We start from the raw sequence: 18,352 nt of genomic DNA on the forward strand, positions 1-18,352 counted from the left end.
CTCTAGGCAGAGCTTTTTCATTAAGATCATCTCATCCTTGAACTTCTAGATTTTTTTGTTTGTCTCTCATCACTGGTAAGTGATGATGTTTATAGTTTTCTCTGTACATAATAGATTCCAACATGGCCTGGAGCTGGCTGGAAAAATACGATTGGAATTTTCAGTCTAACCTAGTATATTGATCCTGTGCAATGTCTCAAGTACCAGTGTTATATGCACATTTTGGTTTGGTCTCTTGAAAAATGATCTAATATAAGAATACTTTGTAGAAATTCACACAGATGAAGACAAAGTAATGGACAACTATATCTTGTTCTGATGAGAGGTTTATATTTGCCTGCCTTAGTTTGGCTGAGTACAAAATTACAATGGGGACTACCTCATTATTACAAAACCACGCCATTGTTCACATTTCTTCTATTACAGGAGAGTTTATTTTAAATGTTATACAGTTTAAACCTGGGCTCAGATTGGGACATAAACTGAAGATTTAAGTCTATCCACAATGGTTATTTTCAATGCTGGTAAGGCACAAAAAGTCCAATGAGTACTAAGAGTTTATAAGGTGGTGTAATAACTGAGAGCAACAGGGCTATTAGCATTAATATTATTAGCAAATGTGTTGTTAATATGCAAATTTAAAGTATAGAGCTCGAAGTCTTTCATGCAGCGCCTCAGGTTCATACTGAAACTGAATGTTTGACATGCACTTTTTGTGTAATGCTTAGGAATTTTGGAACAGTTTATGGTATTTGGTTTCACACTGAAGCAATATTCCTCCCCCCTTTTAAAAATAAAAAAGGATTTTAAAAATAAAGCATCTCTCTGCATTGTTCATTAAACCTGCTGGATGAGCTGTGACTCCATAAAGTTTAGGAACTCATTTATTATGTTGGTAGATCAGACACTGCATTTATTCACACAGTGCATCTTTAAAACCTAGCTTTCATTAGAGCTGTGGGGAAGCCCAGCCTTTCTCCCTTTACTGGAGAAGGTGAAGCTCAAGAAGATAATTAACCATGAAACAATGAGGAGGCTTGCTGGGTAAGCACTAGTGTGAAAACAGTTACTCCTCACAAAAGAGGGGAAATTAGCTGGCTGGATAAAAAAGGAAGTGTCAGACTGGAAGACTGAAAGGACTGCAAGCATAAGTAGATAGCTCTATGCATCATTAATGCAATTTTTTTTAACACTTAAACTTCACTGCTTTCTAAGTTTAAATGCATTAAAATGCTATGTGTTAGGGGAGATTAATATGCCATTTTAAAATAATTTCTCTTAAACTTTCCATTTTCATGTTTCACTGGTTTTAGTCACCCTTCCCACGTATGAAAAAAATCACTGCCTCTTAGTATTGTATTCTTGTTTACAAAGCCAATGTAAACAGAGTGTTCTAAAAAGATTCAGTTCTCTCATTGTATTTTACAAGCCCATTATTTTACATTAATACAGATATTTTTATGAACAGAAAGTTTGTTTTGATTTTACTGTTTCACCGAGTAAAGACTTATGATGTGTGTTTCCTTTCAAAACTTCCTTCTACTTGAACAAGTGTTCCCTGAAGCAGCCACATTTTTGGCAGAAATTCAGTTATATGCTATGCCAAAAGAAATAGAATAAACAAACACTGCTTAATGCAGCTGGCTAGGTAATTTACATATTACTGCACACCAAACATGAAGACCTGAATATGGATTAGAGCTACAATGATGACACAAATGTCTTCTATGTAAAGAGAAATGAAATTCAGATCATCATTGCTAATGATTTAGATTTTATTATTTAATGTATATTATAGTACCTCTGACACATAAATGTATGGACATATTTAAATATTAAGTAGATGTATGTATTATATTTTCTGTATATTTTACAGAAAAATGTGGTAGAAATATCTTGAAAAACTGTTAAGTGGGTACATTTTTCAAAGTTTTCTTCTGGTGAAAGCAGACTACCTAAATGGCTACATCCCCATCTTTGAAAGTAGCAAACCCACCCCAAATACAATGAAAACCCTTTAGGTATTCCTTAAAACTTCTTTGCTATACATAAAAAGATAGTATAGGTAGGCCTCCAAATCTGCAAGTTCATGTGCTTTCAAAAAGCATCTGTCATTTTAGGTGAGATCAACAGTCCATTCAGCCGAGTCCATCTACTGCTGTGGCCAGTAGTGAATGTTTATGGAAAAGTTAAAAATCCTCAAACACATAGAATAGCATAGGAGATGCCATCCCAAATTTGAGAAGTCAGCCTGTGGGGATGTTCAGAGTTGGAATTTAAGAAGCATTAATTGATGTCTCCTCCATTAATTTGTCTAATTACTTACTGAACTCATTTGTGGTTTTGCTGTCCACAATATCCTGTAGGAACAAGTTCCATTCTTATTATGCAGTGAATGAAAACAGTATTCCTTTTTCATGGTTTTAAATCTCCTGCCTCATAATTTCATTAGGTACCTTTTACTTTGTGTATTAAAAAAAAAAAAAAAAAAAAAAAAAAAATTTTCATGCACTTTAAAAATAGTTTTTTTATTGTATTCCTGTCTGCTTACATTCCTGATGCAGCTCCAAGAGCATACTGAACAATGAAACACTGATTATGCATATACTAACTGAAAATCCTGCAAATATATTTCCATAATGGCTGGAGAATTGGGGCCCTATCATCCAATAGGGAAGACCCTTGTAAAATGGAAATAACTGTTGTACAACCTGTCAGAAAATAAGGTTTCTTCCTCTCTTTCTAAAAACTATTTTGCTTGAGAAATCTTGAAACAAAATATCAGAAAATTAGCTTCAATTACACTCACATACCATTCCGTGCAGAACAGGAGTCATCAGAAACAAAAAATCAAAGTTTTTAAACAATGACGGCCTCAGTCATGATCTTATGACCAATGGATAGTAGGCACCTAAATAAAACACTGACTTCATCCTGTTAACCTCAACACAATGGCATGGCAAAGAGAGTCACTATCTGATGAGCAATTTTAAATATCTGGGCCCTATATTTAAGCCCCTATACAGGAAGTGAGTTCTTTTGAACTCAAAAATAAAATCCTAGCCTTTTTTTTTTTGTTGTTGTTCTTTTTTAATGGATTCTTTTTGCCAGTTAAATGATGTTTGACAGTTCTTTCAGCATCTGCATGCATTGGAAATATCAGTTTTTCAATTTTTGAATATTACATATTTTCCTTCTAAAACTGATTATTCCTGAGAATTCACTGGAAGATTTTAGGCATCTTACAGTTCTAATGAACATTTCAGGAGTAGGAAATATCTTTTTATCAAAGCTGTGGAAATTGTTTTACCTACACTGTTTCAACAATTATCTAATTTGTAGAATGGAAAAGAAGATTAATAGATTGACAGATGGTTGATAGAATATATGCCACCATGCTATAAATATCTAAACTTGCTACTGTGATGTACACTTTTCCCATTATAAAGTTATAAAGCTCACATTTCTCTCACATTTCTAGATTTTATAGGATTGAATTCTGGTGTCTCAAAACCCGAATTTTTCTAATTAGTCATTGAAAATTTATTTTTAAAAAACCATAACAAGTTGATTTACTGATACTGTAGTTATCTATAAATGCAAAGAAATTAAGAATGTTAGATACACCACTGATGAGGGTCAAATGCTATTACTTATGAGAAATATGACAGTGTTTTCATGATCATATGTTGCATTACAGAGCCATGTGATAAACTGGCACTTTTGAAGGCCTCACTGGCATTTTAAATCTCTTGAGGGTTTGTAAACACCAACCATTTTAAAAAATCAGATCAGCAGAGAAGTATTACCAATTTTCTAGCTGCTATGCAATTCCGTCACCTAACTCCAAACCGGCACCAAAACATTAGTACAGACGCAGTATTTCATACCCAATTCAGACACTAGGCTTTGAGCTAATTATAACAGGAGGCGCCTAGTCCTGTAACACTGCGATCATGATATTTTCTGCCTTAAATACCTGAACTTAGTTTTTCACTGCACTACGAGCTGTGGACAGTAGCTATACATGATTGAGCAACCATATTTGGTTTAAAAATAATATTGGGAAATATATTTTTATTTTGCTTTTATAGTCTTTGTGTTTTAAACTATGATCAGATATTATGAAGCATTCACAGACTCATAAAGAAACTTGTCTTATAGAAAGCAAGTAAATTTCAAATATTGCATAGAAGTATTGTGTGCTTTGTCAAGAAAAAAAATGAAATCAAAGGGGGCTTGGAGTAATTAAGTATTGCAGCAGCTGATGTTCTCATTAAAATAACTCTTTGCTTGTAATGTAATTTCATTTACCTTCCTGTGCTCAACAAAACAACAAAACAGTAACTTTCACCTCTCATGATAGAAAGTTTACTGGGTACCTTGAAGAGGGCAAAGAAACTCAATGTGTGCAGAATTAGCAAGGAGTTACAGAAGCGAACTATGCATCTCCAAGAAGTATATTGAGGCCAACTGAGGTGGATGGTGACTGAAATTTGTTACTGTAGGACTGTGGCTGAATGAGCTACAAGAAATATTCTTGTAGGTTCATTATAATGCAAACTAAAAATTCATATGTAATCAATGCCATCAACATTAGCAGGAAACATAGGTCTGAAAATTTCAGTGTAGAGAAAAGGACTGAAAGAACAAGAATGCTAAACTACTCTTTCTGCTCTAGGTGGTTCATCTTATGGAGCAAAGATAAACTGCACTGGAAGAAGCTCTACAGGAAACCCTATTCCTAGCATTGTTCATACCGAACCTGTGCTACACATGAAGACTTTCTTTTCAGTGCTCTCTTTCTTTTCATTAACAGAAAATAACAAAGGTCACACAGGCAACAAGGCAGAATTGGTGAGTACATTTTCTCTCAACCTGAACAATTCAGCCTACACCCAAATCATCTTCTGAGACTCCAGAGAAAGTTAGGAGTATGTACTTCTACCTTGCTTCCTCACCAGTGGGAAAGCTCAGGCTTATTATGGACTAACAGAGACTGTGAAATAGTGAAATAGGGCTGCCTTAGTCTCTGCAGTCTGGATTAACTATCAGCCTCTTTTTGCCTGATCCAGCCAACAACTAAAGGGTTCATAACATGATTAAAATTGGAGCAACAGCTAAAAGCCTGACTTGGTGGCAGTGACCTCAGATGACCACCTCTGAGGGTTTGCTCTCTCAGAGAACTGGAATTAGTTCTGGTTTGTCTGGGGTTATGAGTTTGAATATACACCTTGGGCTTCCTATCATTCTACAAAGCCTGGAAAAGCATGACAACGTCTGCCAGGGTGAGGGAAACAGTTGAATAATTTAGCAGATTGGTAACATTGCATGGAGTATTTCACTTCTGGATTGTTAGTTAGCTGTGACAGAAAGTTCTACAGTCTCTAAGGAAAGAGAAGACTCCTGTGCAGAAAGACTTAAATGTATTCTTTCTTCTCTTATTAACTCTGAAAACTTACTGCTGCATCTGACCCCTCAGAAGATTTTCTCAAGAATATAACACAGCATTTATCTGAATTTTTATTTAATTTGACTAAACTCCACTGAGTCTGCATATTTTTTACCAGGATCTGCTCCACAAGGAGAATTTTACCAGCTTCAGTTTTGCCAGATCATCCAGCCTCTGCATATGGCTGTGATGGCTGCCGTCATAACTATGGCTACTCCTCAAGAAAATGATAAGAAAAACAGAATTTCTTGCAAGAATGCAGGGCATATCACCTATCTTCAGTTAAAGTCCAAGAAAAATCTAGGCCTGTGTTCACCATTTATTTTAGGTCCTGCAGATAATTATTCCATGTCACAAATCAGGCTTGCAATGCAACGTAGAAGCTCAAATGCATATGTACCTCAGGTCTGAGGATGGTGCATCACATCATAGACTCTACAATCAAATATATTTTTTTAAGTGAATGGATATTTTAAGAAAGCACCCAAATGAGCAATCTTCAGTGTTGAAATATAAGTACGAGATGACTGGCAGAAACAAATACAATCAAGATTGTCCTGTCATATGCTATATAAAGAGGTCCAACATCAAAACAAAAAGTACTTATGATAGATAATGAAAAAAACAATTTGTAAAGGTGCAAACATAAGTCATTTAATAATTGCTTTGTGAGGGCTAGATCATGTAATAGGAGTTCAGCACTCTACAGCAATGTAGTATGCTCTCCTCAGCCAATTAAGTTAATCATCACTCAGTACTTTGCTGTAATAGGCACTTCTGATGAACTTCTAAATTGTAAGATTTTTTGCTAGATCCCACTTTACAAAATAATGGCTTGTGATAAAATAAGAATCTTTTAGAAACCAAGTTTTTGTTTAGTGGAGCTATCTAACAAACAACTGAACAATATCAAATTCATTTTTTACCTCTGAAGAAAGGGGGTTTATGTGGGTTCTTTTAAGCTTAGAACAAGTGTCATTCCATGGCTTGGAAAAATATTGCACAGTGAATTAAGTATAGAGATGTGAAAGGGAGACACCATGCCTAGCATTATTAAATACTGGGTGGATTTTTTTCAAGAAAGCATTACAGAAACAGATGAATAGAGGAAAAAAGATAAAGACACCAGATCCGAAGCAATATAGTATTTTTAATCTTTTTTTTTTTTCAAAGTCCATTACAGAGAATGAAACCAAAAGGAAGTTGGAAAAAAATCCTAAAAAGAGCTTTAAGCAGGCTCTTTACCTCCTAAGAAACAAACTTGTGGAAAAGAGAGGTGCCCTTTTTTTTTTTTTTTTTTTTTTTTTTTTCTAATTAAAATGTGGTAATTGGTTATGTTACCTCAATTACCATGATGCATGGACATTGATGCAAAGCGACACCAATTGAATCCCTTGGGTGTTATACCCCAAGGCCATCCCATTTATTGTGGCCTTATTATTTTCAATTATGTGGCTGGATGTACAGCGTACTTTCAAGCCAATATAGATGGGAGTTTTGCTGGACATACAGTGTAGTGTACACATGGGATGACTCAGGACAACAAGAGAAATAAAAAAAAAATAATAATGTCATGAATCATAGTAGTGAACTTAGTGATCAGTCAAATGACTATTTCAGACATTTTCAGGACAATGTGAGAATTACAGCACCTTAACCCAAATCGCCTTAGCTCAAAATCTCCATTTAAAAAGCATGATTAATACTGTCCCTTCAATAATTAGCCCTCTCTGTTGAATAAGAGATTGTCTGCTCCATAAAACAGATATGTTTCTCATTCAATGAATGAGCAGTCTGGAGAAAAAGCAGTTTCTCCAGTCACCAAAAAGGTAGGAATATTGAACTGCAATTTAAGAAATAAAATCCAATAGAAACCACAGTTTTGTCTCTCAGCCATAGCAGCATAACAGTTTTATATAATCCAGTATTGGTAAAACAGTCCTGAAAAGTGAATTTCCACGATCAGCTCATTGTAGCTTTCTGTACAGAGACCTGGAAAGGACATCCCCAAACTGTGAACATCCGTAGTGTCTGGAATAATCCACTGAGGCTAAACACATAACTTACACTGGGTATATCTCTGGCTGAGCAGAAGATGGAAAAAAGTGCATAAAACAACTTACACATTCCCACTTTGACTTAACTGTTGTAAACTTGTGGGCATGACCATGACTGAGTCTGTCCCAGATACTTTTTTAACTGTTCAGTCTTTCAAGTAGACTACAACCTCTAAAGGAAAGTGTATAGTGAGTTAAAGCTTCTCCAGCTGTTGAGCAGGAATTTTAGATGGCAATTTTGGGTATAGTTGACTAAAGATTGTTGCTATTGCTGTTGCAATTGCCAGACAGACTCCTTTTTCTTTTAAGATGATTGCCAGCAGTGTCTTGTTAGGCAAACTAAAAGGCATCTGTGTAATTCTGAAGCTAAAATTTAGGTGACATATAACATTATATCAGCAAACTATGGAAAGATAAATCTGGGGGAAAAGAATTTACCACAAAACAAAACAAAACAAAACAGATGCGGGAAATAAAAACCTCTTTTGCTAAAACAGATTAGGACTGCTTTCAGTAACAGACAAGTGTCCTACTGCTTTTTAAAAGTAATCTTCGGATTTTTCACTGTATGAATACTTAATTCTTTATAGCTAGATTAACCTACTGAATCTAGCCACATTTAATCCTCCTGAAGTGATTTTTGTTGACAATTTCACATTCTAGACATAACTTTTTGTTTATGAGAAAGACATCTTTTACCAGACTTTAGGTGCTTGTAGTACATGTTACTATCTTCCTGTTATTGCTTAACTTATGGTGTCTGCTATTGCAAAAGTTGAGCAAAATTAAACATTGCTGAAAACCCTCAATGAAGACAAACAATTCAAAAGGAACCTAAAAGCCTTTTGTGTTCAATTCCAGCATACCTTTGTAATGCTGCTATAAGTGGCCCAGATAAGTGACTGAATGTAAAAAGGGGCAGAAGCAGGACAAAGGAAGATCCCAGTACACAAATTAAAGACAGTAGAAGATGCAAGGGACTCTTGTACTTTCATGAGGCAATATAATAATTTGGGCTATCTTATTTACTGCTACCAAGTCAGATGCCATGAATGAGTCAGATGCCATCAGGGTATAAAAACATCTCATTTGTTTTCATAAATTACAGTATTTTGTGGGTAACCACAAATAAAGACTTGTTACCAAGGGATACTGTTTGTGTGCCAAGACTGGCACACCATCCAATAGAGAGAGATAGGGAAGCAGAAGAAACAGTTCTGGTACCTACCCAAGAAATGACTACACAGGAACTGAGTGAAAAGGAAGGTTAGAACATGCCAACTCAGGCCAGGGAAGAAAAAGAAACCTGAATTCTGCAGTGGCTGGGGCATCTTTAAATGCTGAGAATACAGATAGTTTTATCAACATGAGAAACTTGTAGATAGTGACATACTTCGAAGAATCATATGATTATAAACATGCCTAGGATGAGAAGTTCCAAAAGAAAACAGCTCAGTGAAAATTAGATGAGCATCATGATAGCTCTAAACAGCTGCCATTTCTCAGCAGAAAGAATGATACACCTCCTGCCCAGTGAAAGTCAACTCAGCCCAGCAAATAACTCCAGACTACCTCTGGCAAAGTGGGAACAAAGCAGCATGATTCTTGTGAAGTTTCAAGTGTCTGGATATCAAGCAAGATGCTGTACTCGTACCCTCACCATGCCTCAACTCCTGATTGATTGCAATCCCAAAGAGAAACACAAGACTTCAGTCCTGCTGCAAGAGCAATGCCATGCTCTAACTAGCTCATAACAGTTTCTTTATAGTAACTGCAGGTACAAACAGCAAATTGCTTCCAACGGCAGCTGCCCACATGCAAAAGGAGATAATATGCTTTCATTACAATAACTTGCACCTTTGGCCAGAACCCTCTAGCTATCTCACAAATGTAACTTGTTCCATTCCAGGTTGAAAAGATATATATTTACTACAAGAAAATGCTAAGTTTTGTAGATGAAAAAGGCAACTCATCTTTGTGGTACTTTACCTTTTAGAGAAACACAAAGGAAATCCAGTCCAATCTCTCTTGGGCAGTTATAGACCCTACAGATACAGCCTATAGCAACTAAAATTCAGGATTCTGAGAACTATTTTTTGGTTTGGCTGTTGCCTAATACTGCATGCATTTGGTTTTGATGCTCCAAAATGCAACTGTTTTTTCTACTGCTAGTCAGTTCATTAAACATTTTATGTAGCTCTAGCCAACAGTTTACTAGAGCTACTGATGTAATACATTAGTAATATGACAAAAAATATTCTGAAGATGGATCACAAAAATATAACCAGTGTTTCTCAAGAGAATTAAAAAGTTATTATATTTTTCATTGTTTGTCAGTCTTTTCTATTCCTGTCTCACATTTATCTTCTAATCCATTCACTTGCCCATCTTATTTCACTGCTGACTTCTCTTCTGTTCTCATTTCTTTCTCTCCCAGATTCACTACCATCAAAACTCAGGAATGTTGTCTCTCTGCCACTGTTGAGATGTCATTTATTTCTTGACTTCCCTCTCATGTAAATGTGAATGTATTTTTTAAAACTCTTACCTCCACTTTCTACTCAACTTCATTCTGGATCCTCACTAATACTGTTTCTTCCTTCAATTCCACTGTAATTTCTTTAAAGTTTTCTTATGATCTTTATTTTACCAGCTTCTGTTTTACTTTTGATTCTACTTGATCAGATTCTCAACAAATTACTGCCTTGGATTTTTCTGCTCTCTAGATTCTTTTTCTACCCCCTCTGTGCTTTTTTCCTATTGCTCTTTCTTCCTCTTCTGCTTTTCACTAGACTTGAACAATCCTTTTTCTTTATCTGCTTCCATTTCCTCCTTTTTAGATGATAATATATGTTCAGATACCTGCAGTACGCATCTCTGGACTGAGGGTTGAAGTAAACTCCTTTGCATCTAACGCCGGTCTTCTGCCTGCCTTTTAAATATTTCCTTCTTAGTGTCCATTAACACAAACTAAGCACAGACAAGATGGAACTCTTGCTCTGTCCTCCACAGATCTCATCTTTCTTCAGGCTCTGTCAGTATGACTGTTCTCCCTCTGGTAATCTGCATCAGCTGTGACACCTACAGCTCTCACTAGCTCTATTAGAGGAATCTTAACATCATTAAGATTTGACCTTTTTCTGCTGCTCATATAGTGAGAGCTCTTAGCTGATCTCCTTGGTTGTTTCCAATAGCATTCCTCTTCAGTTGATACTTTCCTCTCTGCACATAGATGTATAAGGAAAGTCTGAAAAACACTATTTTCTTTTCTCTGTACCCTTGTACAATCACATGTAGTTTTATCATTTTTATACTTCTTTCAAACAGATTAACTTTTTGAGGGCTTAACTGACTCTCCTCAATTATCTACATCTCATATTGTCCGTTGACTACTCATGCTTATAAAAACAATGTTGACGCTCCATCTGCTTTTCAGTGATGTATTTCTTCCATGTTGCCTCATACAGAGACATGCCCCTTTTGACTTGTCCTGAAAGTCTGTTCAAACATGTTCCTTCCTCAAGTCTCATTTCTATTTCAGTACCTAAAGCAAAGCAGCCAATAAACCAAAGAGGTGGAGGAGCACTCCTACTTTATAACATTTGATAAAGGCAGGCAAGCAACAGATTATTATTACCTTCAACGGTTCACTTGATCCTCCTCACTAACTCACCATTTCTTGGCCCATTTAGAATAATAGTATTTTCACTCAGGAACTGCTAGTGTTTCTGAACAATGTCTTGTATATCTTCATACTACACTATCATAACTGAACAGGAGAATTACAGCTTCTGTTATTTTTGTAAAGGAACTTTACTGAAAAGAAGACAAAAGTACTATTTCACTGTTAGTCAGATAATTGTTAGGAATCATGTAAGTGTCAAGCATTTTTTCCTTTTATTTATTTGATATAAATCTAAAAAATTCTGTAAGCTAAATATATGTCACTTGTTCCCAAATCTCATCAAGGCTCTTCAGTACATGCACTACACAGGGTTATCATTGCTGTCAATGTAGCTGCAGTATACAGACTTCAGCATTATGATAGTAGCACAAAACATGCTGAGCCAATTTATCCATTACAGTCAATGGTGTTACAGTAGGAATTATTTTGTTCCCCTGTAGTTTATTGTTTAAATGTAGATACTGCTTTGTAATATAGTTTTACTCTGTAGAAAACGAGTCTAATTCATGCCACTTAATAGATTAAGCAGAGTGATATTTTGCCTTTTAGGAATCCTTTCCCTGAGATAAAAGCAAATTAATGCATTTTACTTATATTCATATAACACAGAATTTTATATCAGTCACATACCCATCATATTCTATGTGAAATACACATCTACTGCTGGGATGTTAATTGAAACCAGTCTTATACAGAAAATACCTTTTCTGAAATATATTTACAATCAGTGAAATATATCTCTGGGCTCAGTTCTGTTAGGTACTGAGCAACCTGGCAACGAGAGAAGACTGTTTTCATTCCTTGACAGGATCAGATGTGATGAGATTAAATATCCAGCAAACAGAACATGTATATTGTGAGTTTATCTTATAACTCAGTTTTGTCTACAGAATACAACACTTTGTGGAAAACTAAAGCTTCACTTGTTGGCAGTAGAGACTAGGAATGGCATCTTCAGTCAGAAGAAAACACTCTAGATGAATGTGTTTGTCTTGCATTGAAAAAATGTCTCTCATGAAGAATGAAACCACATGAGATCTTTTTAAAGGAAGTATCACTCACCGAGTCTTTTTCCAATCTCTTCTGTAGCCTTGTTTGCCACTGGACAGCTTGCATGACAATGGCTTCCCACCTCCTCTCAAGGTTTACAATTATCAACTGCATGGACTGGTGATCTGCATTTAGGTTGCAGGTCTCCTGGTCATCCAGGAGGTGCTGGCATAATCGCAGCACAGAGGCTACCCCACGACGTCTCTGTTTGATCTCACAGCATAGAGACTGCAGGACAGACAAACAACAGATGTCAGAGTGGAATACATTGCAAATGAAAACATTGACTATTATCTGATATATATAATGGTGCCCAATCTCTGTCTTAGAACAGAGATTTTTTTTTAGCTCTTCCATTAATTCCCATACTTAGTGTCAAAGCTTAGTGTTTTATTTTCAGATAAACACAGTCTTAATCTTAACACAGAAGGAGTAAAGCTACTTTCAGTCTTCTTCAAACAAATGCCATGCATAGCTAACTGTCTCAATAATGCCTAGAGTTTTATGATGTAGACTGGTTTATTCTTCCTTTTTTTTCATTCAGCTGGGACACATCTGAAATGAGTTACCCTGACAGTAATCAGTTTCAGAAATTCTTCAGTAAAAAATAATGGAGGGAAGAAATTGTAGTCATGCAATAAGAATATATATATTTTTAGAAAAAACAATAGAAACTATGGGTCATATGTACCCTGTCAGAGAAGAAACCTTAAGGAAGGAGAAAATTCGGTATAAAATTCTTTACAGATGTTTTTTGTTATCATAAAATATTTCCCGGGTAGTTCCATATTCGAGTAAATGTAAGAATACTGTGATAACTGTATCCTTCTTAAAGTTGAGTAATTCATTGCATTTATTTCATCATACTGATCCCAGTGCTACCAAAAATGCAGTCTGACCTGAACTGCATGATAGGAGGCAATCACTAAACCCTAGTATAGGTGAATATTAATGGGAGACAGGATATGTTCGTTCTGTGCTAGAAACCCAAGTAAATATACTGAGAATCTCATGCAACAGCAGTGTAAATAATGCATCCTACATGCCAAAACTAAAGATGTATCTACCGCCCAGAAGCAGTTAATGGCGTGGGGTGCTTTCAGGCATGGTCTTATCCACAATCACACTCTACTGTCATCCAACGTCAAATCAGGATTTTATTAACTCATAATCTGTTTTAATAATAATATCTATGAAGTTGGGGTTCAGAAGGCACAAATGCACTGAGGATGACTGCCTCAACACAGCTTCTGAGACCCTATACTTTTATAGCACTGCATGGTTCAAGTATTCATCAATTATAGTAGGCGTGTGCTACGCCTGAATTTAACAGGACTGTACTCCACTCCACACGTGGGAGCTTTCCGGATAATTTAAACTAAACTGTAACTTGCCAACATCTGTTTCCCTCTGTGGGTTGCTACAGATGAAAGTGCATGACCCCATGAGAAAATTTGAACTATCGTCTTTTTTGAAGACAGAGTATTTGCTTTAAAGCTTCCAGTTAATCATAATAAGTAAACAAAAAAAGCCACTGCATCTCTCAAAGCTGTTCACAAGCGTTAACTGATAAAATTCAGGACATGTCCTCCTGAATTTTATTAGCAAACCAATAACATCCTATAGAAAGTGAATTCAAGTTCCAGATTTTCACATCACTTTTTCTTTAAAAATTGGAATTTATACCTAGCAATGTTGTATCTCAAAGGAGCATTTTGCTGCTGGAAGTATGTGCTTGATCAATGATATTAAGCTGAAAGTCTGAAGCAAAACATTGGTATAGACATCTAAAAATATATATCTTTTCTTTGCCTATGTATAGTGTGCAAGAGATCTTTTTTTATTCAAAGCCTTCAAGAGAAATTATCATTAAACCCACAAACATGGCTGAATTACTAATCTACTTTCACTGGCACAGTTGGGCCATTCTAACAGTTAACAGATTGCTTATTAATCAACAAGGGTAAACAAGACAATGCAATCTCATTTAAAGTGGAAGTTTTAATGCCTAAAAGTATTTGTGTTCAAAATTTTAATCCTGATAAGGCTTCATTAGAAGACATCTTAAAATGATTAAGTACATTTCATTGTAAAGTACACTGAGTAGTATATTAGCAGGTGGACATTTCATACAGATGTTCCACTTATCGATATAATGCATTCTATAGCTATTTAAATCACCCTAACTCTGTAATAGCTAGAATTCTATTACTTCTATAATGAGAAAACCCTGTACCTTTAATATTTCTGAATTTTAAATACGGTGAATGACAAATTCCCAAACCACTATTTATGGCAAAATATGACCAGGAATTTTATTATTCAATTTATACCAGAGCTGCATTTTCACTTACATTTCCTGAACTCACCCTTATTTCTTTTCCTAGAGTTCATTACTAGTTTCCTTCATAGTTCTTCATGTAACCACCACATCTGGCACATTTTCTTTATGATGCTGTTCATTATCCTAATGTCACATCGGAAAAAAACCAAACCAAACCATACCAAAAAATCTATCTAAAGATAAAGTCAGGGTTCTTATTTTACATTTTATAACGCTAAGCAATTCAGTTTTATGGAAGTGATGGTAAGTGATATGCTGATGGCAGTCAAATCTATGTACATCTGTATTAACGGAAGTCAATACAACTCAGAATCTGGCCCCATAGCATTACTTACCTTGATCTATATGATTATGTAATCTCTTATAAATATTGTTCTTTTTTGATACAATACCATATAATATAATGAGGTAAGGAGTATTTCATTCGTAAGCCATTGTATGGGAGTTTAAGCGAGGCCTTTACATTGTGTTACCCGAAGCAGAGCTACAGCATCCAAATCATTTCTAATTTACATCAGTTTTACACCAGCATAATAACAGTAGCTTTACTGAAGCTATTTCTGATTTACATGGCTGTGACAGTACAATTAGGCCTATGGCACTTTTGTTTCAATTTTATTACATGATATTATGGTTAATATTAAACAGGAGAAGAATGAAGTACTTGTAGCTAGCAGTGTGTTGAAAGAGTTGGTTATAGCAACAATACTTTAAAAGCCAGAGAACTTAATCATGTAAAGACATCTTCAAACCCTATATAATAGGACTAGTAATAATGAATTTGAGCACTATTAGGGTCTGGTATACGGTGTCCTAAAGAGACACAATGATTGCCTGTATCATATGACATGACATCTCACAGTGTTGCATCTACACCCATGTTCTGCTATTGTTAAAATGGATGCTTGTATAAAAATCTGTCACTGTGGCAATTGTACACAGAAAATATGCTTTCAGGACCATGGTTACTTGAATTATTTTCAAGGTAAATTCTACATTGTGAATTAACAGCTATGATTTGTGATTAATTAAAAAAAAAAAAAAAAAGAAAAGAAAGATGAGTATCTCTACTGAGGCTTGAGTCTGATCATCTACAGCTGCTATAGTAAGCTACTGAGTACTTGATGGTTCAGAAAATAAGGAAATGATCTCACAGTAGACTGAGGAGCATCACTTAGGTTTACTTAGTCTCCTGCGCGTACAGAAGATTTGCTGAAGTGTAGATTAAGAGATCAGACACTTTCGACTGTGGCTTCTCATGCTATTGTGTGTCCATTGAGCTGTGGTAACTGTAAATACAATCCAAAGCTCTGCAAATGTGGGAGAAACATATTCACTTAAATCATTTGCAGTGTCTCTTAAATTAACATATTTGACTTTTTTGCTGCAGGCTAAGTATACATAGTAACTGCGGCTGCTGTGTATGAACTTGACTTTGTGTCTGAGTCCTTTGCTTCACAACAGATACTCTAATAACACTGAGGTGTTATTCATTATAATGTTATTACGAGTTGTGGTTTCCCATACTGAGGATTCCTGTCCATGCACTAGAATCTTGGAAGATTTTTCTTTCCTCTGCCCACTCCTATTTTCAGTGCTTTGAAGTTATCACCCGCATAGCTAAAAAGGGCTAGCTGAAACTACTTTCACAGCTTGTTAATACCATGCCTTAAATCATCTGGAAAAGCCCCTGCTGAGTCAAATGACATCAAACACTCTTTCCAAGCCATGGACTAATGGCACTATCTATGGGGATGGAAGTAGCCATGATCGGAACAGAAGGTGCCCTGCACAGCTGCGTGACACCTAAGTGAATGGCATATGACCAGAAACAGTGTGCAGCTTTAGGCATTGCCAGAGCATATGGGAGGCATAGAAAGGTGGGAAGTTGACGAATATTAGAGCCCCTCAAGCTCCAATCCTCCTCCATCCCTCGGCCTTCCTGAAGTGTACCGGCGCCTGCACTGTGCCGCACCGCCTGCTCTGCACAGCTGAAGGACATGGATGGGAAGTCAGCTTTCTCACACAACACGATAGATGAGTTGGCCACTGAAGCACTGTTACATCAGGGTTCTTGAGAAGGTGTTTAATATTAACCATTTAAAAGTTCTAAGTGGGACTCACTCTCAGTGAGTTCAGTGGGACTACCTGTGTAAAAATAGCTTAGAAGTCAGTTTAAGATTAGTTTACTTCACTTAAATCCACATATAATCACCACATAAAAAGCTGAGATACGATTTCTGTGGCACCATTGATTGAATCTGGCTTGGGGAATTAATTTTTATGTGATCTGAAGTTCTTTCAACCATTTCCATCTTTCTTGCTTTTGCTCTACAATTAGGAATAATAAATGTCCATGTAGAGATGTCCAGAGCTTTAAAAATAGTTGGAAGATGACAAATGGTAACTTACACAGATGGATTTTCTTTGTCCTTTCAGGTTCAGAAGAAACACCAAGGTATGCTGAGAAAAATGTTATTTGTAGGCTTACACTGTGTTTTTGCATAGGAACAATACTGGGCGTTTTTAGGAAAACAAAAGAAACATGACTGCGGATAAATCTGGAATGGCCAGATCTGAGAGGAAGTTTCTGTCTAACCTACATATGTTAAAGGCTTAACCTTGTTATTACAAGAGGTGGGTATGTGAGGGAGAGAATTATACCCATCTGATTGCGGCAGTTGTTACCTTATAGAAGACAAAATGAAGATGGAACTGTTGTTATTTAATACAACAACCATGTGCAGAAATTAAAGAAAAATCTGAAAATGGAAGCTGCATCAAACTGTAACAACAATCAAACTGCAACTCTTAAAAAAAAGTAATTTGCCTTTTTATGTCTGATTTTTGGCTAGTTTTCAAAAGTGTTAATGTAAAACTTTTAAGTATCATGGCTAGTGGTACTAATACATCAATAAAGGGAAAACAGGAAACAATATGCTCGCAAATGTTGAGTAAAATGTAGTTTTCAGTGTTTTCTGTGAAATGGCAATGCCTTTTGGAATTTCTCTTGTCAGGGTGATGCATCCCTGTATTTTAAATTCCATTCTTACAGGATACATGGTGAAAATAAGAAATTCTGTTTCTGAATGAAAAAGAAAACCCAGAATTCCTTAAAAAACATTAGTAAAAAAGTAATTCCTCAAAATAAAAAAGCTAAATGACAAAGATAGGAAATGAATGATGACTTGTCATCTTTTAGAAAAATACTGCCAAACCTGTGTGCTTTTACTTATTTCAAGGTTAAAGGAAAATGTCACCTAATATGGGAACTCTACTCAGTTGCATACTGCGGGACTTAATCTATACTGAAGCTAAATATTCTATAAGTATGCAGTGAAGTGCAAAAAACAGCAATTGAAAAATGACATGATTAAATGGCACAACATGCAATCATTTGCTCTCAATTATATCAATGTATCTTCTTCATTTCAAGGAGTCAGGCAGAAATATTGTTTTTTAAATGCCTCTATTAAATTGGGCACCAATAATAAAATAGATGAGAGTCCTAATAAGCTCATTTACGTAACATACATCACACACCACAAAACTATTCTCTCCAAACGGGTTTGTTCATAGATTTGTCTCCTGGTTGTCACCAGTCTTGGCTATATTAAAAGATTTTAAAGGCACAAGGATTGCAGACCATTCAGTGGAAAACCTTTGTACTTAACCCTTGAGAGATCTTTAATGCTAATTATGGAAAAAGTATTGATATAATATCTTTGCTGTCACATTTTATTACGATGACGGTCACAACAGAA

General features: G+C 35.7%; 1 protein-coding gene across 3 annotated transcripts in view; it reads right to left on the reverse strand.

The window, feature by feature from the left end:
• AKAP6 (A-kinase anchoring protein 6) overlaps window positions 1–18,352 on the reverse strand; it is a 287,672-nt gene that overhangs the window by 17,841 nt on the left and 251,479 nt on the right. For all 3 annotated transcript variants that reach the window (XM_026849466.1, XM_026849464.1, XM_026849465.1), the window contains one exon: window positions 12,257–12,472. In XM_026849466.1, coding sequence (XP_026705267.1) covers window positions 12,257–12,472 — 216 coding nt within the window. The remainder of the gene's footprint in view (window positions 1–12,256; window positions 12,473–18,352) is intronic.

The sequence above is a fragment of the Athene cunicularia genome, assembly GCF_003259725.1.
Source record: "Athene cunicularia isolate RWA chromosome 5 unlocalized genomic scaffold, athCun1 chr5_part1, whole genome shotgun sequence".
Lineage (NCBI taxonomy): Eukaryota > Metazoa > Chordata > Aves > Strigiformes > Strigidae > Athene > Athene cunicularia.